This window comes from Erpetoichthys calabaricus, chromosome 8, assembly GCF_900747795.2.
Source record: "Erpetoichthys calabaricus chromosome 8, fErpCal1.3, whole genome shotgun sequence".
In the NCBI taxonomy this organism is placed as follows: Eukaryota; Metazoa; Chordata; class Cladistia; order Polypteriformes; family Polypteridae; genus Erpetoichthys; species Erpetoichthys calabaricus.
This window is the reverse complement of record NC_041401.2, coordinates 17480453-17507200: the sequence shown is the minus strand read 5'-3', so window position 1 is coordinate 17507200 and position 26748 is coordinate 17480453. Positions and strand designations below refer to the sequence as shown.

Below are 26748 nucleotides of genomic sequence, written 5' to 3'. Positions count from 1 at the left end.
CCGGAGGAAACCCACGCAGACATGGGGAGAACATGCAAACTCCACGCAGGGAGGACCCGGGAATCGAACCCAGGTCCCCAGGTCTCCCAACTGCGAGGCAGCAGCGCTACCCACTGCGCCACCGTGCCGCCCTTTGTATGAAAATGTGCTATAGAAATAAATGTTGTTGTTAAAAGTGATACAAACTGTAATGTAACCTAGGAAGTTGAACTCGCTTGTATTTTTGTTACTGAGCGCTTGTGCTTTGTTTGGTCACCTTGTCCTATAACACTCGTTCCCCTAAAGTCACCAAGACTGACGTTTAACTTGATTATGTTGACCTGTTTTGTAAGCTGCTTTGGATGGTAAGTAAATGTAAATGTGATTTGTAGCAATTTTGAATGAATCAACTTTGAATCGTTTTTATAATTTTGTCAAATACCACCACTGATGCTGTGTTCTGTCATAATATGGAGACCTGTAGTGATGTCTGTAAACCCCTCAGCTCCCCACCCACCCATACTGCAGATGCTTTTTGCATTCCAAGACTCCTTAAAAAAATAAACTAAGAAGGCCTGATTCCCTCCCTATATGATGCCCTGTGATGGACTGGCACTCCCCATCCAGGGTTATTTCTGCCCGCTGTTCCCCTGAATTAGATTTAATGGGTTCAAAAACTTAAAAGCATGGATTTGACTTTTTGCACTGAATTGGAGCATTTCTAATTTCTTTTTCTTTCCTATTCACTTGCTTCAGGCAAACAATGAAATAAAAATGTCTTCAGCATTGAATGCCACAGGGGAGAGAGAGACAGAGAGAGGCACAGTGCTGTAATAACTAGAGGACACTTCCAGTTCAGTGCTTTCTGAATTCTGCCATCTCCAATAAATTATCTGTCACTCCATTTTCTAATGTCATGAAATTTGTTTTCTTTCTGCTTCATTTGGATTTTTGGGAACAGAATACAAAATCATAAATGATTTAAAGTCGCTTGAATACAGGGGGTGTAATACACAGTAACATATACAGCGCCAATAAAAAGAGTTTATTTTATGGTATACAGCATTGAATCACAGTGGATTTGATGTGGCTGTGATACGCCTGGCGAAGTTGGTTGTGTGAATCTTAGCTGTGGTGCTAGAAGGTGTGTGGCAAAAAAAAGGCAAAATGATTGCAATCAAGTGAAAGGGCAAGAAAGATGCTAGCCCCCCTAAGCACTGTTCACAATGCGGCAAACTGTCGGGGGGAAATGGCGGAGTGGCATGTAAGCAAAAAGCAACAGCGCTAATTTTAGATCAGACTGAAACTGAATCATTACTTGAATCAAGTGATAGTGATGACAATGACACGGATAATGAAACCGAGGCATACGTCATTGTATGACTGAACGGCGGAGATATGACAGGTGACTTCAGTCATGTAATGCTGCAGCAGGGTGCACTATCTATATGGCAAAAAAGGCAAAATGATTGTAATCAAGTGGAAGGACAAGAAAGATGTTAGCCCCCATAAGCACTGTTCACAATGTGCCAACTGTCATTGTTCGTGACGGGGGAATGGCAAGTAAGCAAAAAGCTATAACACAAATTTGAGGTCAAACTGAAACTGAATCATTACATGAATCAAGTGATAGTGGTGACAATGACATAGACAGTGAAACCGAGGCATACGTCATTATACGACTGAACCGCAGTGATATGATGGGTGACTTCGGTCTTGTAATGCTGCAGCAGGGTGCAGTATCTACATGGCGATAAAGGCAAAATGATTGAATTCAAGTGAAAGGAAAAGGAGGATGTTAGGCCTCTAAGCACTGTTCTCAGTAAAGCAACTGTCAATGTTCATGTCGGGGAAATGTGACGGTCACTAAGCCTTACGCTGTGGTAGCCCACAGTAACACAAGGGGATCAGGCACTGACATTCTGCTCTCTCCTGCTTAAGCAGCAGAAAAATATAAGAAATGTGTGCAAAGAGAAACACTTCTACTGTCCAGATCGTTACCTCAGGGTGTGCACTGGTGACTTTCTCAGAACATGTCACACGAAGGAAGTGTACTAAATCTCCATCATTACAACAGTGCTCACTAGACATATGTTTTCTGTTGTATTTATGTTGATGTTTTTGTATCTGCAGGTTTCTGTTTAACGTAATACTTTTTTCTTGTAAAAAAAATTCAATGTTTTTGCCTCCTTTTTCTGGGGGTAAACATAAAATTAATTTAGTAATGTTATGTATTGTGCTTTATTAAGTTGTGAATTTCCCCTTGGGATTAATAAAGTATCTATCTATCTATCTATCTATCTATCTATCTATCTATCTATCTATCTATCTATCTATCTATCTATCTATCTATCTATCTATCTATCTATCTGTCTGTCTATCCTTCCTCACAAGTGGCCAAAGTGGAGTTAGGCCTTTAAAAACAACTGAGGAAGCAGACATTTGAACATCTGACTTCAGCCTACACCTGGCAAAAATGTGCTTAACGCCAAAAGTTTAAAAACACTTTCTATAATGTCCCAAAACACACTTACCACAGGGGAGAGGATTTATGCCAACCCCTGGCTTGACTAGAGGAAAGCCATAAGAAATCATTATAAAGGAAGATTTTTTATTAAATGAAAAGGAATACGCCCCAGCGGCACAGTGGCGCAGTGGGTAGCGCTGCTGCCTCGCAGTTGGGAGATCTGGGGACCTGGGTTCGCTTCCCGGGTCCTCCCTGCGTGGAGTTTGCATGTTCTCCCCGTGTCTGCGTGGGTTTCCTCCGGGCGCTCCGGTTTCCTCCCACAGTCCAAAGACATGCAGGTTAGGTGGATTGGCGATTCTAAATTGGCCCTAGTGTGTGCTTGGTGTGTGGGTGTGTTTGTGTGTGTCCTGCGGTGGGTTGGCACCCTGCCCAGGATTGGTTCCTGCCTTGTGCCCTGTGTTGGCTGGGATTGGCTCCAGCAGACCCCCGTGACCCTGTGTTCGGATTCAGCGGGTTGGAAACTGGATGGATGGATGGAATACGCCCCAACAGTTTCATAGGGCAAAAAAAAAAAAAAAAACTTGCCTAAAAGCCAAAGCAAGGAAAAAAAGTTTCAATGCAAAATCCACAAGAAACAGTAGCAAAAAGTAGAGTACCAGAGAAATAAAAATATATAATACTCACAAGAATCATCAAAATTCACCAGAAGTGTATGCAAGTAAACTGCCCCAGAATTCATTTCCCAGCCTGCCTTTCTAGGGCTGGGGGCGGTCTCTTAAACGTCATGGAAGGTTGGCCCCGCCTATTTTGGGAATCCACCCACAAAACAGAAGGAACATCATTGAAATGGAAGAAACGCTTACATACTAAATAACCAAACATTATAAAAATAACAGATTAAACATAATTATACAAATAAAAAATGCACAGGAAAATACTGTAAAAAATGATGGAAAACAAAGAACAGTAATGGTTTTCATTTTTAATGAGCACCTAATGAAAGAAGTGGGTAATGTTTCTTTAATAATGAAATTCCTCCAATTGCTTCTTCTCTCTGTTGTCACTTTTTTTTAATTAACTATATTTTTCCCTTTCCTGCTTTGTTCTTGCAGACCTGCAGAACGCTCAGGCGAGGACATCGACATCATATTTGCACGTCTCAAAGATGTCAAGGCTTTTGAAAAGTTCCACCCCAACTTATTGCAGCAGATATGCCTGTGCGGATTTTATGAAAACCTGGAAAAGGGAATCACATGTAAGTGCACTGCTGAAATACTAAGCATGATAATAAACAGTTATTTAATAAAGTAAAGTGGAATTTTAAGGAAATGTTCAGTTAGTGTAAGTGGGCACATGAATGTAATATGGAGGACAACCGTGACATTTTAATGAATGGCAACAAAGTATGTGCCCTTCATGCTAGCAAATACTAACAAATGGCCAGATTCCCAACCTGGTCTCACAGGGTCTGGCTGTGTGGCCTACTACCTATGGTACTGGCTCTAAGTAAAGGAATACTTTGCCCAAAATCAATTTTTATATATTACTTAGCCCACGTAGTTTGTTGTGACAGCTAGGAAACATGTGTAACCTTAGGTTTACATGCAGAACAGAGACAGAAAAGTTTCTGATATGAAAGGTGTATCTGGTGATCAGTGTTGGACAACAGCAAACAATATCAAAACGTCTATGAAATGATCTTGCATTACTCGTTTCTCATAGTCCACATGTCAAGTCATCCAGTGGAATGTTCACCACGTCCCAAACACGTGCATTTTTACTTAAATACTAGCTGTGCTACCCATCTAGGATGGGCTGCAATCTAAGTAATCAATGTAGACCTCAGCATTAACGTTTGCAGTGCACCATGCAATGCACATTTCTCTGTTGTATGCCATTTAGTATGGGATTCATAAAAACAGTGTTAATGTTTGTTATGTACCATGTTTGTTATGTTGGAACAACATTGCATTTGACCCTGTTATATGTCACTTGATATGGTATTTGTAAAAGCAATGTTAATGTTTGTGATGTGCCATCTATTGGCATGACAAATATAATGCATTTTATTACTAGAAATGTTGGAATCTGTTGGAATGAAAAAATGCAATGTGCATGTCTGTTACATTCCTTTTGGTATGGGGTTCATAAAAGCAATGTTAATGTGTGTGATGCACCATCTATTGGAATGACAAATGCAATGCATTTTATTACTAGAAATGTTTGTGACGCAATATCTGTTGGAATGACAATTGCAATGCATATGTCTCGGTTATATACCATTTAGTATGGGATTTGTAAAAGCAGTGTCAATGCTTATTATGTGCAATCTGTTGGAGTGATATTGCATTTGTCTGTTATGTGTCATGAGGTATGGTATTTGTAAAAGCAGTGTTAATGTTTGTGGTGTGCCATCTATTGGAATGACAAATGCAGTTCATTTTATTACTAGAAATGTTTGTGATGCACCATCTGTTGGAATGAAAAAAATGCAATGCGTATGTCTGTGTTATATGCCATTTGGTATGGGGTTTGTAAAAGCAGTGTTAATGTTTGTGAGGCACCATCTGTTGGAAAGAAAAATGCAATGTATTTTTTACTACAAATGTTTGTGATGCACCATCTGTTGGAATGACAAATGCAATACATCAGTCTCTATTATATGTCATTTGGTATGGGTTTCATTAAAGATGTGTTAATGTTTGTGATGTCCCATCGTTGGAATGACAAATTCAATGCATTTTATTAATAAAAATGTCTGTGCTATCTGTTGGAAAGACAGATACATAGCAACCAGACAGGCACACAGACACTTTACGTTTTATTGAGACGGTTTGTTAAATAAACCACTTATGCTCTCACTGAGCCATGATGGAGCACTTGGATTGTAGATCCGCTTCCTGTCTTTATATTAAATATTCATATCCACAACCGCAGTACTAAGATTTGGAAACAACAGAAGAAAACAGCATCCAAGCTGTTATAAACATCGGGTCCAAAAGCTAGCATCTGCCTTGGTATGGGGTTGATTTAGCTCCCATGCCATAGCTAACTTACACATCTGTGAGGGCATCATCAATGCAGAAAGGTATGTACAAATTTTGGAGCAACAAATGCTGCCATCCAGGTGCCATCTCTTCCAGGGATGTCCCTATATATTCCAGCAGGACAATGTCAAACCATATTTTGATAATATTACAAATGCATGGCAATGTAAGCAGAGATTGTGGGCACCAAATTGACCAGTCTGTAATTTGAGAATGTGTGGTGTATCATGAAGTGCAAAATACGGCTAAGAAGGCCAAGTACAACTACGCACCTGAAGACCTGCATGATGGATGAAGGGGGGGGAATTACGAGTACACTTGCTAAACATAACTAACTTGCATCTCCAGTGCCCAAACACGTAATAAGCATTATTAAAAGAAATGGTGATGTTACACGGTAGGAGACATGTGCATGTCCCAAATTTGAGCATACTGCAGTCATCAGATTTGACATGAGAGTGTATTTTCAAAAAAAGAATTACTTTAAATTCACAAGGTAAAACATCAACTAATGCTGCTGTTGTAGTGATCCCAGTACAGCGCAGAGTAAACAGAATTACAAACCACTTCAGCATTTTCCATATTGTTCCAGCTTTGCTGGAATTGGGATTGTACAATGGCCTTACAATAGAAGATGCTCTTAAGCCCAGCCAAGAGTTATTTTTTGATAGATAGATAGATACTTTATTAATCCCAAGGGGAAATTCGCATACTCCAGCAGCAGCATACTGATACAAAAAACAATATTAAATTAAAGATTGATAATAATGCAGGAATAACAGACAGACAATAACTTTGTATAATGTTAACGTTTACCCCCCCGGGTGGAATTGAAGAGTCGCATAGTGTGGTGGAGGAACGATCTCCTCAGTCTGTCAGTGGAGCAGGACGGTGACAGCAGTCTGTGGCTGAAGCAGCTCCTCTGTCTGGAGATGATCCTGTTCAGTGGATGCGGTGGATTCTCCATGATTGACAGGAGTCTGCTCAGCGCCCGTCACTCTGCCACGGATGTCAAACTGTCCAGCTCCGTGCCTACAATAGAGCCTGACTTCCTCACCAGTTTGTCCAGGCGTGCCTCCCCAGCAGCACACCACCGCGTAGAAGAGGGCACTCGCCACAACTGTCTGATAGAACATCTGCAGCATCTTATTGCAGATGTTGAAATGAGGTAAACCCCTCTGCAATGGAGACATAGCGACACCTTTTGGTGGATGAATGTCATTGGCAAAGTCTGCTGAGATGCTTGAGCCGACTCACTTCACTGGGCAGTAAAGAGGCCAGCCGGTCAAGGTCCCCTGCCAATGCTGAATTCTAAAAGGTCACTTACAGTATAGCATATACTCATTCAGCCTCATGTGCCCCCCTATTTGTCAGATATGCAGCTTCCTTCCTAATTAATATAGCAATGCTCAAACAATGTCTCCACTAACATTTTCAAACTTGATTAATCCAGTTTTGGCTAACAACTTATTTTTCAGTGTACCGCCAAGGAGACATTGGAACCAGCTGGTATGCGGTGCTGTCCGGGTCTCTGGATGTCAAGGTGTCAGAAACAGCCAACCACCAGGTAATTTCCTTACACAACTTTTAAGGTATTGGCTTTGCAAAAATAAAATGAAACAATGTGGATTGGGAATTGTAATGTAACTGCCGCCATGAAAATATGACTAGGCCTGGCCTCCTCGCTGAGCCATGCTACAGTTAAAAATAAATATTAATTGTATATTAATAATATAATAATTCCATTATTATTCTTTGTTAAATGTACCAGATGTGCTTTGCTTGCCCAATTCATCCATCCATAAGTGTACTTAATCCAGTTCTAGGTCATGGGTGCTGAGGTCTATATCTGGCCAAGACGGAAGGGTGCCAGTCCATTACAGCGGGCACTCAATAACTTACAAACATGGCACATGCTAATATAGGCATAAAGCTCTGAACAATAACAAGATATTTATAAGGTTACATCATTTCGGTTGTCTTTTAAGAGAGAAAAACTAAGATAAGAAAAAGTACTGTGTTGTGTTGTGCCTTGTTGGTGCTTTATGGTACTGTGCTGCAGAGGGGAATGATTGGGAGACGCAGTACTTTCTTTTCTTTCCTTCGTTTTTCTCTCTCTGTCTCTTTGCCCACCTCCTCCCGACTCTTGCCCCCGGGTTAGCGGCAGCTGGCTTCTTTTAAGCCACACCCCATTAGCATGTTCCGGAAGTACTCCCAGGTGTGGCAAAAGCACAAAGTAATAGGGCTCTGCATTCTCCTCAGCTCCCCCTGGTGCAGTGAACTCCAACTCCCAGCATTCCCTGCAGGAATCAGTGGCACCACAGCCATGCAGAGGGGCTGCCACCATCTAGCGGCTTGAGGGACGTACTGTCCTGTGTTTGTTACCCCCAGGTCCTTCCAGTTCACAGGTGTCCTGGCCGGGTAAGGGCTTGGTCTTCCTCAAAACAAAAAGGCTCAGTTGAGGTCAAAGGGTAATCGGCACAGCCCGGGGCAAATAAGTTTCAATAATTGTCAAAGATCGCACTGCCAAATTTTAACATAAAAAAGTTGACAGGTCATTCTGAGGGTTTACTTCCACGGTGAAAATGCCCTCTGCTTCCATTCTGGTGTACAGAAACATAATATGTTGGATTCAGAAAGTACTCAAGCTCCACCACTTTCTGTACAATTAATTGTGTTATACATTTAATTTTAAATGGATAAATTTGCCATTTTTTACCCATCAATCTCCACTCAATAACCAATAATGACAAAGTGAAAACATGTTTTCAGAAAGATTTGCAAATTTTTATTAAAAATCAAAAACTGAAAACTTATTCATAGAAGTATTCAGACCCTTTGCTGTAGCACCCCAAATGGAGCTCAGGTGCGTCCTCTTTCCTTTAATTCTCCTTCAGATGTTTCTAGAACTTGATTGGCAATCTGAATTGATTGGGCATCGTTTAGAAAGGCACGTGTGTACCTGTGTATTGAAGGTCCCACAATTCACACCGAATATCAGTACAATTAACCAAGCCATGAAGGCCAAGGAACTCTCTGTAGACCTCCATGATCAAATTGTGGTGAAGCACTGATTAGGGTGAGGGGATAAAACTATTTCTAAAGTTTTGAGTGATCCAAGGAGCACAGTGGCCTCAATTATTGTGAAACAGATGAAGATTGGAACCACCAGGACTCTACCTAAAGTGGGGCATCTAGCCAAATGAAGGGCCTTGATCAGGGAGGTGACCAAGAACCCGATGGCCACTCTAACAGAGCTTCAGAGGTCCTCTACTGAAATGGGAAAACCTGGAGTTTGCCAAATGTGAATCCATAAGGAAAAAGATTCTCTGGACTGATGAGACAAAAAAATGACCTCTTTGGGCAGAATTCCAAGTGCTGTGTCTGGAGAAGACCAGGCACTGCTCATCAGCTACCTAATACCATCCCTATGGGGAATCATGGTGGCTGCAGCATCACACTATGGGGGTTCTTCTCAGCAGCAGGGACAGATAGATTGGTCAGAATTGTACAAAGGATGAAAACCGCCAAATACAGGGATGTCCCCCTTGTGGGGGAACCTGCTCCAGATTGCTCACCATGTCAGACCGAGGCGACAGCTCACCATTCAGCATGACAACGACCTGACGCATACAGTCAACACAACACTGGAGTGGCTTTCGGACAAGTCTCTGAATGTCCCTGAGCAGCCTGGACAAAGTCTCCTTAGCACTGCATTTTATTCCAAAAAAACATGTATAAAGTGTTGCTTTTTTGTCATGAAAAATTACATTTTTATTAAATCTCAAAAGTATAATAATGATAATATAATAATAATAATCTGCTCTATATCCTCTTTAATAAAATCCCTGTGTGCGTCCATGTGTCCGTGTGTGTGTGTCTTCTGGTGAAGTGCGCATGCGCGGGGTACGGTGCGATGCTTCAAAGGCCGCCTGACGCGTCACACAAGACAGAGAGGGCGGCCGATCCAATCGGATTTCGGTAAATGAGGTAAGATCTAAAACATGACGCACGAAAAATCCAATCGGGTACTGAGATGCGGAGATCAGCTTCCCCAAAGAGGTGGGATTAGTGTTTGTTGTTGTGCAAGTGTTCACTCTGAGGATGTCAGATTTGCGTTTAACAAACTTGGCCCGGTAAAGTGTTTTCCTAAATATACGAATTTTCATGATATTACAATAGAATGACTTTTAAAAGTAGATTTATTTTTGCACACATAAAATCCATTGCTGGGGAGACGCCATACATACAATAATCAGCTGCACGCCAGCACAGATTAAAATGCTTGCTGGAGAGACGTATTACTGTGAGAGAAAATTAAAGGCACACAATACAGTGATGCATATTACAGCCACATACAAGCCAGTGTTACTGTAACAGAAAATAGACGGTCCTTTGCCATTTAATATAGACTGTTCCTACTAATGTTTATGCACTACTATTCTAGCGCCCGTTATTGTAACGGGCTTAATGTCTAGTGTATATGTATATGTATATATATATGTATATGTATATATATGTATATGTGAATATGTATATATATGTATATGTGAATATGTATATGTGTATATATATATATATATATATATATATATATATATATATATATATATATATATATATAATAAAATCCTAAGCCTAAAAGTGCAACGAATTTATGTGACTTTTTATGTCACGCTTTAAATTGGGCTTATTTTAAAACCTATATATATATGTTTGGTATCATTCTTTTCAGAATTTATCAACCTTTAATGTGATGTTGTTAGATTTTTCAGATCCTTATTCCGTTTTTAAATTTATAAAATAAAAATCATCAAGAACTCACATCCCGCGAGACGAGATTTTGTGCCAAAAGATTTAACCACGCCTGGAGCCGGAAATAAAAGACAAAGAGTAGGTCAGCTGCTGTACAGGCTTTTAAATGTTCAAAGCGCCGCACGAGATGAAGATCACACGGCACGGCGGCAGCAGCCAGCAGCTGATCGAGCAAAGAGGAGGTATAAAAAAAACTATTTGTTTCCCATTGTATCGCCGTTTTAAGAGAGGGTTTCAGAGGAGCGACTGCGTCTCCTTGGGGTGCGTTCAGCCCCCCTCTTCACAACGCGAGCGGCAGAGACGTGAAGTGGCTGGCGGGTAGCGCAGGCCGGGGGGTTGGCGAACGAAGCAAGTAGGGGGCGAACCCCCTGGTAATAATAATAATAATGGTAATGATGAATAAAAATAATATGAAATAAACAATAATAACAGTAATTATATACTGTTTTGGCATCACTAGCAGTATTATTATCTCAAAATGAGTCCTTTGTGTGGTAAATCTTAAAGCAATCCAGCGTCACAGTCAAGACAATAATAGCGTGTTTTCAGATTTTATTTCCAGATTTAACAGTTTTTGAACAGCACACTGCACAGGTACGAGTTGGATTGTTTTTTTTCCTGTTGGAGGTCTACAGCTGTGGCCTAAAGTTTTGAGAATGACACAAATATTGGGGTCTCCGAGCAGCCATGAGTCGAGGTAACTCTTGGTAGCGAAAACCAATCAGATCGCTTTCTGCTACCAAGATTCTACCAAGAATTGAAAGCTCAGGCCAATCGCGGCCCGTATCGGCTACCAAAAATTGACCATTCACAGCCCAGTTTGGCTACTAAGAATTGGCCAATGATGGCTCGGTCGGCTACCAAGAATTGGCAAATCACGGCTCGTGTTGGCTACCAAAACTCAGAAAGGGCGGGTCAGCCTCTTGTCAGTTAATGTATTTTGCAAAAGCTTGTTCGAGTCTGCACACAGACGCTTTGCGATTTGCGTTTTTCATTTTGAACTTTCTAAAAATGTTACTCATGAGTGTCGGTTGTGCAGATATATTTACATTCACGTACACATTTTTGAATGATTTTTTAACCATTCTTTGTGCAGTTTATTACATTTATAAAATATGTGTGCAAAATGTGTAAAGACAGATATAATAATGTATCCTCTTTAATAAAACCCCTGTGTGCGTCCAGTGTCCGTGCGTGTATGTCTTCTGGTGAAGTGCGCATGTGCTGGGTACGTTGCGATGCTTCAAAGCAGATGCTTCAAAGGCCGCCTGACGCGTCACACAAGACAGAGAGGGCGGCCGATCCAATCGGATTTCGGTAAATGAGGTAAGACCTAAAACATAACGCACGAAAAATCCAATCGGGTACTGAGACGCGGAGACCAGCTTCCCCAAAGAGGTGGGATTAGTGTTTGTGGTTGTGCAAGTGTTCACTCTGAGGATGTCAGATTTGCGATTTAAGAAGCTTGGCCCGGTAAAGTGTAAATTGTCAGTTGTTGAAGGGGTTTTCCTAAATAGACGAATTTTCATGATATTACAATAGGATGACTTCTAAAAGTAGATTTTCGCGCACATAAAATCCGTTGCTGGGGAGACGCCACACATACAACAATCAGCTGCACGCCAGCACAGATTAAAATACTTGCTGGGGAACTGGCACAGTACTTGCTGGAGAGGCGCAACAAGTACGATTATCAACTACACGCCACACATTACATCAGTTGCTGCGGAGAATCTGCTGACTGACCACTGTTGTGACAGAAAATTAAACGCATATTACGGACATCAAAGCCAGTATTACTGTCAGAGAAAATTACAGGCATTTTACGGAAATACAAACCAGTATTACTATGAGAGAAAATTAAAGGCACACAATACAGTGACGCATATTACAGCCACATACAAGCCAGTATTAATGTAACAGAAAATATTACGGATGTACAAGCCTATATTACTGTGACTATCTACTAACAACATGCCACCCAAAAAAGAAGAAAAAGATAATGAGCGTCAGAAAAACGCTAAAAGAGAAAGACTCAGAAGAGCAAATAGATCTACAGAGGAACAGGAAAATGAGCGTAAAGAAAATTCTCAAAGAGAATGCACTACTGTTCTAGCACCCGTTATTGTAACGGGCTTAATGTCTAGTAAATATAATAAACATTGAATTTTACAATCAGCTTAATTTTTTATACTTAACACTAATTTCACACATCGTTCATATCAATGCTAATACAGAATAATAATAATACTTATACTCGATATTAACATTGATGTTATAAAATAGACCTACACCTTTAATACTCAGACGATTCTAATTGTGCTGTAGAACAGCATATATATGGTGTATTGGTCGTAACGTTTTATTTATTATGAACACGTTCTTCTTAAGTTTGCATATGCTGGGTTTATGACAAAATGTCTGTTAATGGCGTTTTTGTCTGATAGCCAAAATTTAGCCAGTTCTCTGGCACTTTTAGTACTGGCCTTAAATCTTACTTGTACATTGTCCCAGTTAAATGTATGTCCTGTTGATTTTGTATGAGTATAGATCTGTGATCGTGAGTCCTTCCTTCTGATGGTGTTGCGATGTTCCTGTATATGTGTTGCGATTCTTTTTGAAGTTTGTCCTATGTATACCGCTGGGCAAAAACTGTATGGAATACTATAAACTTCGTTTCGTGTTTCTGCTGTCGATTTTCTTGTTTTTTGCGTTGAAAAGGACAGTGCGCAGATTGTTCGCGGGTTTGTGTGCTATTCTGATGCTTGATTTAGCCAGGATATACATAAAAGATGATCCGCTGTGGCATCCCCTAATGGGAGCAGCCGAATGAAGAAGAAGAAGATATAGTAAACAGCACACACACCATTTAGCTAATTATATATAAGAATATAAACATCTCCCTTCGCAATATTTCCAAATATTTATTTTTACCTACTTCAAATTAATTAAATGTCAGCATCAACTAGAATATATTACTTCCCAAATTTTATAAATACATACAAACACAAGGCTGTGAACTATTATTTATTCATTCTTATTGTGCTTTCATTTTTATTGTACCCCTCTTGATTATCTGTGCGGCCGTCTGAGACCATGGTAAAGGTGCTATATACGTAAGTGAAATGCGATATTATTTGTTATAATTATGATTCAATACAATTTGCAAGCAATTTAATTGTGATTTTAACTATACTTGTTGTCCATGTGTTCCTTAACAAATCAATCATTCATTAAACAGTTTTTGTTTAATAAAAAAATAAAAATAAACAACTAAATCTGCAAAGTAGAATTCAAAGCACCGTTCGTCGAAGAGAAAGTTTAAAAAAAATATATATTTTAGAGATATATTCTTCCATTCAGCAATGTGCCATGAGCGGGATTTGAACCCGGATCTCTATGATAATTCTTGGTAGGTCGTCTGTCACGAATCGCAGCTATACCTCGACTAATATTCGATATCCTTGGTGCGGAGTGGTGGCTCTGAGGCTAAGGATCTGCGCTGGTATCCAGAAGGTTGCCGGTTCAAATGCCTGTCACTGCCAAAAGAGATCCTACTCTGCTGGGCCCTTGAGTAAGACCCTTAACCTGTAATTGCTCCAGGGGCGCTGTACAATGGCTGACCCTGCGCTCTGACCCCAAAGGGTATGCGAAAACTAACAAATACCTAATACAAGAAATTGTATAAGGCGAAATAAAGAACAAAAAAAATATATTTTCACAAAGTTTTTTTGTCTGATGTTTCTACGGTGGACAGAATTTCGAAGGCTTTTCGAAGGCTTTTATTGACAAATACATGAAGTTTATGCAAAGAGTCAATATTTGCAGTGTTGGCCCTTCTTTCTTTTTCAAGACCTCTGCAATTCGCCCTGGCAGGCTGGTAATCAACTTCTGAGCCAAATCCTGATTGATGGCCCCCCCCCCCATTCTTGCAGAATCAATGCTTGGAGTTTGTCAGAATTGGTGGGTTTTTGTTTGTCCACCCGCCTCTTGAAGATTGCCCACAAGTTCTCAATGGGAAGTTTCCTGACCCCAAATTTTGATGTTTTTGTTCTATCAGCCACTCAGTTATCACGTTTGCCTTATGGCCCGGTGCTCCTTCTCGCTGGAAAAGGCATTGTGGGTCACCAGACTGGTCTTGGATGGTTGGGAGAAATTGCTCTCCCCCACTGCTCCTTTCTCAACAAGTACATCAGTGACAGTCTGGACTAGTTTTGTAACAGAGAAGAAAGAGCAGAGCACACTATTTTTGTTTTTTTTTATTTTTTATGTTTAGGAGACTGCGTTCCTTTAATGTAGTAAGTGAAATCCTTTACATCTTCTAGAACGTCTATGGCCAGTACGATTTTCTATGCTGTGCTGTGCTGGGCCAGTTACATCACTTCAAGAGAGGCCCACTGAGTCAACAAGCTGATTAAGAAGGCAGGCTCAGTTATGGAACGTCTTCTGGACCTGCTGGCGGTAGTAATGAAGGAAAGAATTATTGTGCTACATTAACACAAAATATAGTCAAAGACATAAATGGATAAATTATAACAAGATACTGTGGCCTGCAGAGGGCGCCCCGACACAGACGCAGGACACAAGTTCATGGCACACACGATTTTTTATTTTTCTTTTTTCCTTGTGGGAAACACTTTCCCCCCATTTCCCAGAAGTCTAGCACAGTCCCCAAGTACAGCACAACCCACATTTCTTCTTTTTGTCTTTCTCTTTTTTCCTCCTCCACTCCTCTAGACAAGCTTCGTCTTCCTCCTCCCGACTCACGGAAAAGTGGCTGCTGGCTCCTTTTATAAGGCACCCGGAAGTGCTCCAGGTGCTTGTTGTTCCACCTCCGGCAGCACTTCCGGGTGAGGTGGAAAAACTGTCCATAAGGGCTGAGCAGCAGCTGCAGCACTGCCTGGCAGTGCCCACACATCCTAACAGGGCTATATCAAACTCCAACTTCCATGGAGCCCTGTGGGAGTCTGAGGCACCATTGCAACCCAGGGGGGGCTGCCACCTAGCGCTCCAAGGATGCTAATGCTCTAGATACGCCTCCCTCCTCCAGTCTTTCCAGGCCCTGGCCATACACCACAGTACAAACATTAATGACGCTAATGCTCTTAAAGTACTTACAAGCAATGCTTTCTGAAGGTTCAGTATAGACCACTGGAACGAAACAGCATCACATTAGTAAACGCCAATGCTTTTAAAGGGATCAATGTGAGAGGATGGAATGCTGAGGAAAGAATGTGAGTGCATCTCTAAGGATGAATCGAGACTGCATCAGCAGGGATGGCTCGAGATTGCATTGTTGCAGAAGAGGCTGTAAAGCCATGGCAAGGACTGCTCTCTCTCATCAGTACCCAAGTCAAAAGTTTCATTTTTTTTTTTGTAATTCTTGGCATGTGTTTGAAAGGGGTTGTTGTTGATTAATGTTTATTGGAACGTCTGTAAAAACCTACATTTTCTCCCTTTGGACAAATCTATCTACAGTTATATAAAAAAGTTTGAGAACCCCTCTTAATTCTTTGGATTTTTGTTTACCGTTGGCTGAGCTTTCAAAGTAGCGACTTCCTTTTAATATCTGACATGCCTTATGGACACAGTAGTATTTCAGCAGTGACATTAAGTTTATTGGATTAACAGAAGATATGCAATATGCATCATAACAAAATTAGACAAGTGCATAAATGTGGGCACCCCAACAGAGATATGACATCAATACTTAGTTGAGCTTCCTTTTGTAAATCTAACAGCCTCCAGATGCTGTCCTCCTATAGCCTTTTGACAAGTGTCTGATTCTGGATGGAGGTATTTCTGACCATTCTTCATACAAAATCTCTCCAGTTCAGTTCAATTTGATGGACAGCCTGCTTCAAATCATCCCATAGATTGTCGATGATATTCAAGTCAGGGGACTGTGACGGCCATTCCAGAACATTGTACTTCTCCCTCTGCATGAATTCCTTTGTAGATTTTGAACTGTGTTTTGGGTCATTGTCTTGTTGGAATATCCAAATCCTGTGTAAGTAACTTCAACTTTGTGACTGATGCTTGAACATTATCCTGAAGAATTTGTTGATATTGGGTTGAATTCATCTGACCCTCGACTTTAACAAGGGCCCCAGTCCCTGAACCAGCCACACAGCCCCACAGCATGATGGAACCTCCACCAAATGTGACAGTAGGTAGCAGGTGTTTTTCTTGGAATGCGGTGTTGTTCTTCTGCCATGCAAAGCGCTTTTTGTTCTGACCAAATAGCTCAATTTTTGTCTCATCAGTCCAAAGCACTTTGTTCCAAAATTAATCTGGCTTGTCTAAATGAGCATTGGCATACAACAAGCGACTCTGTTTGTGGCATGAGTGCAGAAAGGGCTTCTTTCTCATCACCCTGCCATACAGATGTTCTTTGTGCAAATTGTGCTGAATTGTAGAACGATGTACAGATACACCATCTGCAGCAAGATGTTCTTGCAGGTCTTTGGAGGTGATCTGTGGGTTGTCTGTAACCATTCTCACAATCCTGCACATATGCCGCTCCTATATTTTTCTTGGCCTGCCAGACCTGCTGGGTTTAACAGCAACTGTGCCTGTGGCCTTCCATTTCCTGATTCCATTCCTTACAGTTACAGAAACTGACAGTTTAAACCTCTGAGATAGCTTTTTGTAGCCTTCCCCTAAAGCAAGAGACTCAACAATCTTTGTTTTCAGATCTTTGGAGAGTTGCTTTGAGGATCCCATACTGTCACTCTTCAGAGGAGAGTCAAAGGGAAGCACAACTTGTAATTGACCATCTTAAATACCTTTATATCTCATGACTGGACACACCTGTCTATGAAGTTCAAGGCTTAACGAGCTCATCAACCAATTTGGTGTTGTAAGTAATCAGCATGGAGCAGTGACAGGCATTCAAATCAGCACAATGACAAGGGGACCCACATTTTTGCACAGCCAGTTTTTCACATTTGATTTAATTTCATACAACGAAATACTGCGTCACTAAAAGTCTTTTTTCGGAAAACACCGCAGTACTCAGATGTTCCTAGGAAATGAAAGACATACCACTGTTATCTTTATTGTTGAAAGGAGAGTCAATTATTATGCAGGCTGAGAGGGGGCCCCAAACTTTTTCATATGACTGTATGTATAGTCAGTCCACTTGGGCCTCATTAGCTCTTTCCTGTACAAGGACCTCCCTCCTCTGTTACCAACTGCCATATCTTAAACATGCTGATCCTGACTTCAAATCCCTCTATCCGTTGACTGGTTCCTTCCTTGAATATGCTGTTCTCTCAAGTTCTAAAACAGGGGTCTCCAACACGTCACTTGCGAGCTACCAGTAGCTGGCAACCCCTTTCCAAGTGGATCACCAAAGGGTTAATGAATCCTACATAAATTTGAAAACTTGATTAGTCAAATTAGGGGTGGGCGATCTTTCCAAAAAATCATATCACGATCCATCCATCCATCCATTATCCAACCCGCTATATCCTAACTACAGGGTTACGGGGGGGTCTGCTGGAGCCAATCCCAGCCAACACAGGGCACAAGGTAGGAAGAAACCCCGGGTAGGGCGCCAGCCCACCACAGGGTGCACGCACACATATATACACACACACACACCTAGCCATACCACGATCCTTTTAACACAAAATCACGATCCGCAATCTGAATTGCAATCTATCTTTTCAATGTGGCATACACTTAAGAGAATATCCGGACTCAAACTCATCAAGACCCATGTAACACTTTATTTTAAATATCAAACAAAGTTGAATTCAATTGTTCTCCTATTCGCTAGCCAAGCGGAGTTAAGGAACACGCCCCGAAGCTGGCGAGTGAGTGAGGAAGGCCCCTCCACCCGGCCCACTGCATGTTCCTCGGATTCGCACAAATAAATCGGTATCGCAAGCGAAGTCTGATACATCGCGCAATGAGACAAGTCGCAAAATCAACCGGAATGTTCAAGCAAACTATAGATAAAAAACCCAATCTACATCCGTTAAGTAGTTCTCTCGTGAAAAGCGAAATTGGATTTTATACATTATATATTAGTAAACCTTCAAAATAAATAGCAGTTAAAGTCTCAACAGCATTCTCAGCATAGAGCCACATTAATATAAGAATCTTCACCAAGCAGCTCTGAAAATATCTGCTTTGTTTGGGTCTCCATACCTCTGTGAGTCTGACATGAATGGCATGAAATCAAAGTTCAGAACGCGACTGACAGACGAACATTGAAATGACTCCATCAGAGTGAACCTAAGTGGCTACACCCCACCATACACCTGCCTCTCTCGTTGAGTCATCTGACGAACTAAAAAAACACGTCACACATGGACCTGTGAATAAAGTGACACAGTGACATGTGACAAAATGACAAATGAATAAGTCATATCATATTTTTGTGATGTTTTAATGCAAAATGTGAGTTGTGGACACCAACATTTTGTAAATGTTCAGGCAGAACAAGCTTATTCAGTTTGTTTGGGTTGAAATAAGCGATGAGAATAAACGTTAGAACACATGAGTAGCTCTCCGCCATTTTCATTTTGTAAAAGTAGCTCTCAGGGGGGAAAAAAAGGTTGGAGAGCCCTGGTATATACAATATGGCATTGTTGGGCAAGTGGTGTGCCGCGGCGCACTGGTGCGCCATGGAAATTTCTAGGGGCGCCGCGAAAACTTTTGTAAAATATTTAAAATTGCTAGTGTTTTTGAACTTTTGGTTGATTAAAAAGATAATGTTTTAAAAAAAAAATATATTTTATGTTGGAAAAACAGATAACGGTTAATCAGATTGTTGAATAAACTAATGTATTTATTTTGAATGCAAGTTAAAATTTTCGCTGTTCACCATTCATCATAATATCAACACCAGCGGTGTCAAAAACACATCTCGTGAGACTTAAAAAGTCTCGTTGTTAGAAGATCTCGCTCACTGTACGGATAGAAGAAGGCGGAGCAAATATAGAACGAGAAAATACGAACGCTACATTTTGGCTCTTGCCGACGAGAGAGTATCGCTGTAGCTGCAGCTCTCACCACTTAATCGTCTGAGTATTACTATGGAAAAATTAACCTTATTTTCGCTCTGACACCCCTGATCAACACAGTAAACTTTGTAAACTCAGTGACCTTTTCTGGTTTACCATTTGGAAGCTCTTATATCTGTGAGCAAGGTTTTTCAACACTTACGGAAATGAAGTCTAAGAAACGCGAGAGACTTCAAATGATCGACAAGGAAATGCGCGTCTGTCTTTCGAAAATTGATCCTCGCATCAATCTTATATGTGCTGAAAAACAATTTCAACGTTCACATTAATTAAATTTAAGATTTATCCTTTGGTTCCTTTATTAATAAAATGTCTTTCAAACTTGTAAAATTAACTGTTTTTATTGGCGATTGTCCATAGATTGTATCGTCACGACTTTATAGGCAGTGCCTCAGGTACGCCGTGAAAGAAAAGTTTTGGACATAGTGCGCCCCAACTCGAAAAAGGTTGCCTTTTGCTGCAATATGGCCACAGCCAACCTAAATGAGCCTGACAGTTGAAAAACTTGAGTATGCAACACTGAATAACTGAGAATCATCACAGTGGGGAGATTTCTCTGGGGGTGGTGATGAATTCATTAAAAGAAAATATCTATTGGAGGTGCTTAATTCAGTTACATGTGAAAATTCCACGTAATATACATATTCAACTCGGTTGTCTGTAATTATTGTAAAACTAGCTGAAAGTGTTACTTGAACCGCAGTGTGATGAAGTGGGTTAATGAGACCCATTTGAGATTTTAATTGATAACAAACAGCTTTGTTAAACCAAACGACTGCATGTTAACTGATCACAATTTAAATATGTGGATTACACACTGTTTCATGTGATAATTTCCTATCAACTAAGACTATGGCCACACTACTACAGTATGTCTGTCATGCTCTCTGCCTCAAGCGCCAGTCAGATAAACTCCTTTCCAATGAGCACGCAGACAAGAGTTTCCAGTTGCTTTGTATACTGAAGCCAGTTGGAACACGGTGAAACTACAAGTAAAGTGTAAACACAATAATGTGGGAAATCCTTGTATACAAATTCACACAATAAACTTAATGGCAAAATTAGTTATTCTTTACAAATATATAAAAAAAATAAGTAACATTCAAATTGATGGCAAACATTATCTGTGCATACTCTGACAAAGAAGGTAAGAATGTCTGAAAAAGGAACACTCACAAGTACCTATTTAACACTAGAATTACCAGAGTCTACGAAAAAACTCGTAGATCCGGCCCACCTTAAAACTGTTCTCACCTCTCCGCCAGCGTCTTTTGTCTTCTAAATGTGCCGATTAAGACGAGCTGCAAGCAGCCGGCTGTTCCGTCCCCCCACCGTCGCAGAACGTTCACTAAGTTTTCCAGCTCATGCCTTGGTTGATTATCTGGGAGTGACTGAACTGCTGGTGTTTTAGAGTGGAAATAATAGATCATTATTTGGTACACACGCATTTCATGTGTGTTCTGTTTCTACAGTAATCTGTGTAAACACAATGTTTAAAACAGAAACTTTTTCATATTTTAGTAATAAATGTTACAAAATGTAGGCATAAACTATAGAATGTGTGAAACCTGAAGTCCAAAGATCAAATAAACACTTTCACAAAAGGTTCAAGAACAATACAACATTCTCTGTGCTGTAACGTTAAGATTTGCTGACTTGAGCTGATTTGAGATGATGTTTGCCCATTCCTCAGAGACCCCAAGTTCGATTCCCAGCTGGGGAGAAAGTGTTATTTTTCTTTTCTTTTTAACCTCAAACGGACATAAAATTTATAAATTGGTATGCACTGTAAATCGTTAAGTTTAAAATGTAGATCGCGGTTATTTCTGGTGATTAATTCATGCTTTTTACTTAGAGTCAGAACAGGAGCTTATTCAGCTTCTGATCTGACTCTAACAGCAGCAGTATAAATTCACACCCGATCTGACGCTGTTCGTTTAAAAAATATTGCATAATAGCACGTCTTTATGTGAAAACAGCAGTGTCAGATGTGGAGTGTCTGATGATTTCATATAGCACTGAAGTTACTGCTCTTTACTACGCTTTTCTCTGCATGTCCTGGAGTACAAAACAAACAGCAGTAGTATGTATCGTGATACACTGCAGAGCTATAGCGCGTCTTTATGTGAAAACAGCAGTGTCAGATGGGGAGGGGAGGGGAAGGATCCTGAACGCGACTGAGAGAATGAAAAGTGAATATAAAAAATAAAGACAAAGCTAACCTTTACAAGTATCATAAATTACACCGGCTGTTACAGACTGAAAGCAAACATATGTTTTTATTCTAATAGTAAGAATAAGAGCAGTTCACTTCTCAAAAGGGAGTCGTGCAGGATCGAACTCGTGACCTTTCGATTCTCAGTCAGCAGCTGATACTGTTGCGCCACGGCGGCAGTAATAGTAGATTTCTGTCAATGTCGCATGCAGGCATGCTTCCTGCAATTATATTTTTGAATAAAAGTGCACTTGTTCTGTTATATTTGTACCTTTTGTGAAAGCGTTTCTTTGATATTTGGACTTCAGGCTTCATACATTATATAATTGATGCCTACATTTTGTCACTTAGTACTAGAATATGAAAAAGTTTGTTTTAAAAATGTGTTTACACAGATTACAGTAGAAACGGAACGCACATGAAATGCGTGTGTTCCAAATAACGATCTATTATTTTCATTGTAAAACTCCACTTCAATCCCAGATAATCAATCAAGGCATGAGCTGAGAGAAGTTCGTGCACGTTCTAAGTCGATGGGGATGGAATAGCCGGCTGCTTGCAGCTTGTCTTTATCTGCACATTTAGAAGACAAAAGACGCTGGCAGAGAGCTGCGAACGGATTTAAGGTGGGACGGATCTATGAGTTTTTTCGTAGGCTCTGGTAATTCTAATGTTAAAGAAAACTCAGATAAAAATGATAAGTTGCTAGAACTTCCATTTATCCATTATCCAACCCGCTATATCCTAACTACAGGGTCACAGGGGTCTGCTGGAGCCAATCCCAGCCAACACAGGGTGCAAGGCAGAAAATAAACCCCGGGCAGGGTGCTAGCCCACCGCAGGGCACTGTGGTATGGTGGGTCCACAGCTCCTATCAAAGGCCAGTTTAAATTAAATAATCACAGCGCTCGCGGCTTTGGTGAAGGGGCGTGGTAGTTGTGTGGCTGAAGCGGTTCTCAGGGCGATTCGCGATGTGGCCGTTTCTCACCTAAGTGCACAGGTGAGAGACCGCCCGCATCCGTGATTGTTCCTGGGGCTGCTAATTTGCTACAGCTGCCATGCCCTCTTGGATGGGGACCTCCATAATCACGCACCAGCCCCAGGGTGTACCTTACCTCCGCTTATCTAGTGAACGAGAGAACTACTTAACGGATTTATATCTGGCTTTTTCTATAATTTGCTTGAACATTCCGGTTCAAATCATAGAAAGAATCATAGTTCGCTTGCAGGAGTGATATATTCATGCTAATCCGAGACGGAGGATGCGGGCCGAGGAGAGGAGGAAGTATGATGTCAGGAGTAGGGAGCCGGGCAGGGCCCTCCTCAATGTCCTGTTTCACTATTATGTGGACCACGGGTGTCGAACTCCGGGCCTGGAGGGCCGCAGTGGCTACAGGTTTTCATTCTAACCCTTTTCCTAATCAGCGAGCAGTTTTTCACTGCTAATTAACTCCTTTTCCATTCATTTTAATAGCCCTGTTTTTAAAGGAATCAGTCCTCGAATTGATTCCTTTCTTCGGCAGCCCAAACAGAAATGAGATAGTGAAACGAGCCAACAGATGACCAGCTAAACTGAGATTTCAAACTCCAACCAATTTCACTCCAGTCTCTTAATGAGAAGCCGATTCTTGCTCTTAATTAAACTCGTTATTTAATTCCATGGCTTGTTGCTGCTCTCGTTTTGCACAGCAGACATTTCCAAATCTGTTGATTTTAAGAACTAAAAGAACATTTACTGAACCTTACTGAGACCTTCACCTTTATTTATTTTCAGATATTGTGTGATGGGCACAGGTGAGCTGCTCATGTGGTGGCTTGTTTGATGTCTCATTATTGTTTGGCTACTAATTAAAAAAGAGACAATTAAGGGGCCTGAGTCAAGTTAATTAAAACTAAAGTAAAAGAAGTTAATTAGCAGTAAAAACGGCTCACTAATGAAGAAGATGGTTAGAATGAAAACATGCAGCCACTGCGGCCCTCAAGGACTGGATTTCGACACCTGTGATGTGGACGGAGCCACGGGGGATGGCTCGTCATTTACGAAAGTATCTCCATCCCAACTGAACCAAGTGTAATTGCAGACCACAGTACCTATGAGGTCAGTCATGTAATGCTCCAATATCATGAAACACCCATTGCATTAGACTATGATTAGCATTAGGGCCCCATTATGCTATGGTTAAGATTAGGGTTGTAGGGCGTTTTGTGACTGATGTTGTGGGCATTACCTGATCTATGTCATAGGTACTGCGAGCTACAGCTAGGCCCTTCTCTCTCCATCCACACTAAAATGACAGGAAATTCATATGACATAGACGTTCGCCTACATGGGGCATGTGTGCATCAGTGGAGAAATTCTTGAAGGGACAGTAATGTCACTGTCCTCAAGACTTAGTACAAAACTGTAGCGAGATAAATTATTTGCCTTTTGCACATGCATGCAGCATTCAGACTGTACAAAATGCAATTTAGATGCATACAGGTAAGCAACAGAACAAGCGCCATGCAAAGCAAGTCTTCTTTGTTTGCAATGTTAGACTATGGATGAATATGTTTGGCTGCGTAATAAGCACAAACAAATCAAAACATGATTAGAATCTGCATTTTTGGAAATCTGGTTTATCATCTGTCCACACTACAACACGGAGTCTGCATTTTTAGAAGTATACAACTCTGGAGAGCGTTTTCAATACCTTCATGTTCTTCTGTGTTGGCAGTCCCTTAGGCCGGGGTTATACTTCATGCAACGTGACGCATGCTGCAGAGAACGCTCCTGCTATACAAGCATTTTATTTATTACTCTTTAATTTAATATTGTTTTTTTGTATCCCTATGCTGCTGCTGGAGTACGTGAATTTCCCCTTGGGATTAATAAAGTATCTATCTATCTATCTACTGTTTATACTTACGCGTGTACTTTACGTAAATCTGGAGGAATCCACCAGGTGGCAGTGCAAGATATTATCACGGTGAGAACAGGTTCGGCTTCGCTGTGTTGTGAATTGCCTGGAACACCCGTTAAATTCCAATGACACCTTACCGCAATATCTCTGAAAAGGATGTTTTATGATTAAATCCATCAGTCCAGGGATTTGTCCATTTCAGCAAGCATTGGGCACGAGGCAGAAACAATCCCTGGATGGGGCATCAGCTCATCGCAAGGTGAATACAAGCACACACATACACACTGGTGTCATTTTAGTGTCATCAAATTTGCATATCTTTGCAAGGAAACCCAGCAGGAAAACATGGAACCTCCAGGCAGGGAATATCAGTGACGTGACTCCCTGCAAGACAGCAGTGCTTCTGCTCTGCCACCATGTCACCCCCATGTGTGTAATTATTAACAGTATTCATTATTTAAACAAAATTACCTATTTATCTGTAAAATGTAACATACATGCTTTGAAAGTGATATCAAGTATAAATCTAAGGATTCTAAATATGCAGAGAGTTGGAATATCATACATTTAATGTGCGCAGTGTGGCGATCCGCTGCTGTCAGGACCGGATGGAAGCCCTAGAAGAAAAGATGGCACAGAAGACGGTATGTGAGACTTTTAAAACGCATCGTTTCATTGCGATCGGGAATATGCGACGCTTGAATATAAAAGCACCACAAATGCATCTGTATGTCGGCATTTTGCTTCACCACATCGAACCACTCATCAAACATCGAAGCGCGCACATCGATCTCGTAGGATCCGCAAAGCGGCTTTCTGTCACCTGTAGATAGTAAATAGAGACTCCGACGTCACATTCCAACTTTTAGCACAAACTGCACCCCCTGACTTTTTTGCTGGTACTGCAACTCGCGCACACATCTCGTTAATTTCTGAGGACCCTGCTCAGAGGACACGTCAAATGAAAGCGTGGCAGCCATGATGCGGGCGCGTACGCGTTCTGAGCATGAAGTATAAATGAGCCCTTACACCACTATTTTACAATGGCTCTTCAACAACGGATAAGACCATCCATTTCCCTTCCAGCTTGGACTCTCTGAGATATGGACACACTTGGTGATTATTATTTTTTTGATATACTTTGTTAATCCCTGAGGGGAAATTATCTTTTTACATGATCTTTGCAGGTTAAAGTGCAGGGTCAGCCATTGTTCAGTGCCCCTGGAGCAATTTTCAGGTTAAGGTCATTGCTCTAGGGCCCAACGCAGTTAGATCCCTTCTGGCAGTAGTGGGATTTGAACTGGGAACCTTCCAGATACCAGTGCAGTTCCTTAGCCACAGAGCCTCCACTCCACTCTTATAGTTGGACAGAACCCGGCTTGCCTCTTTCCAGTTTCCTAAAGACAAATATACATCTTGTAATATAAATCATCTTATAAATATACATCATATATCTGTCATTTTCTATTTACAGATTGGGTCTGTTCTCAAGATGTTTAGAAAAAAGTAACCATCTTTGATTCTTTTTGTTCTTCTTCACTCCACCAAAACACATGACCCTCTGGTGCCAGTGTCAGCAAACAACAAGGTAGTTTCTGTGGCATAACAATAAAGTTTACTTCAGTCTAACCTGTTGGTAAAAACTGGTATATCAAACCCAGAAGAAAACATACAACCTGAACAATTCACACCTACTGTAAGTGCACACAGAAGAATTTTTGTCAGTTTGTTTGGCTTTTTAGCTTTTTGAAGTCTTTATTTTTCTTAATCCAGCTTAGTGTTATGAACTAAAGAGCTCTTGAGCATGAAAATCCCAAAAAATGGCTAATGAAGGATGGGGGCGGGGTGGGGAGGAGACTGTCAAAACCCCGGCTAGAAAGAAAAGGGCAATGAAAAATCTTTAACATTAATCATTTATCATTAACAAGAGCATAACAGGCACAGAAGGCAAATCCTTCAAAATAGGCAATACCAATTACAAACACAGTGCCAATATGAAATCCAATAATATGAAGTCAAAAACAGAGTATTAGGTCATAAAGCCAGTAATTAACAAAAGCACAGAAAAAACACTAGAGAACTCCCCACACCACAAGCACATTCAATGAACCGCAAGGGACTGTGGTTTTTCCTCAGCCTTTATAGGGCAGAGGGCAGTCCTTTGTGGTGATGGACAGGTGGGCCCCACCCCTTTGGGTGACCACCCACAAAACACACAGAACATAGCAGCGGACATTATGACATATAGAATCTAAATAATCAAAAAAGTTAATGTAAAAATAAA

At 40.9% G+C, this 26748-nt stretch overlaps 1 protein-coding gene and 1 long non-coding RNA gene across 3 annotated transcripts in view; one reads left to right on the top strand and one right to left on the bottom strand.

The window, feature by feature from the left end:
• Positions 1-26748, bottom strand: part of LOC127528937 (uncharacterized) — a 328693-nt gene that overhangs the window by 233 nt on the left and 301712 nt on the right. The gene's annotated exons all lie outside the window — the stretch shown is intronic.
• Positions 1-26748, top strand: part of rapgef4a (Rap guanine nucleotide exchange factor 4a) — a 348015-nt gene that overhangs the window by 41582 nt on the left and 279685 nt on the right. For both annotated transcript variants that reach the window (XM_028806286.2, XM_028806287.2), the window contains exons 2-3: positions 3559-3701; positions 6972-7060. In XM_028806286.2, the coding sequence (XP_028662119.2) occupies positions 3559-3701; positions 6972-7060 (232 nt within the window). The remainder of the gene's footprint in view (positions 1-3558; positions 3702-6971; positions 7061-26748) is intronic.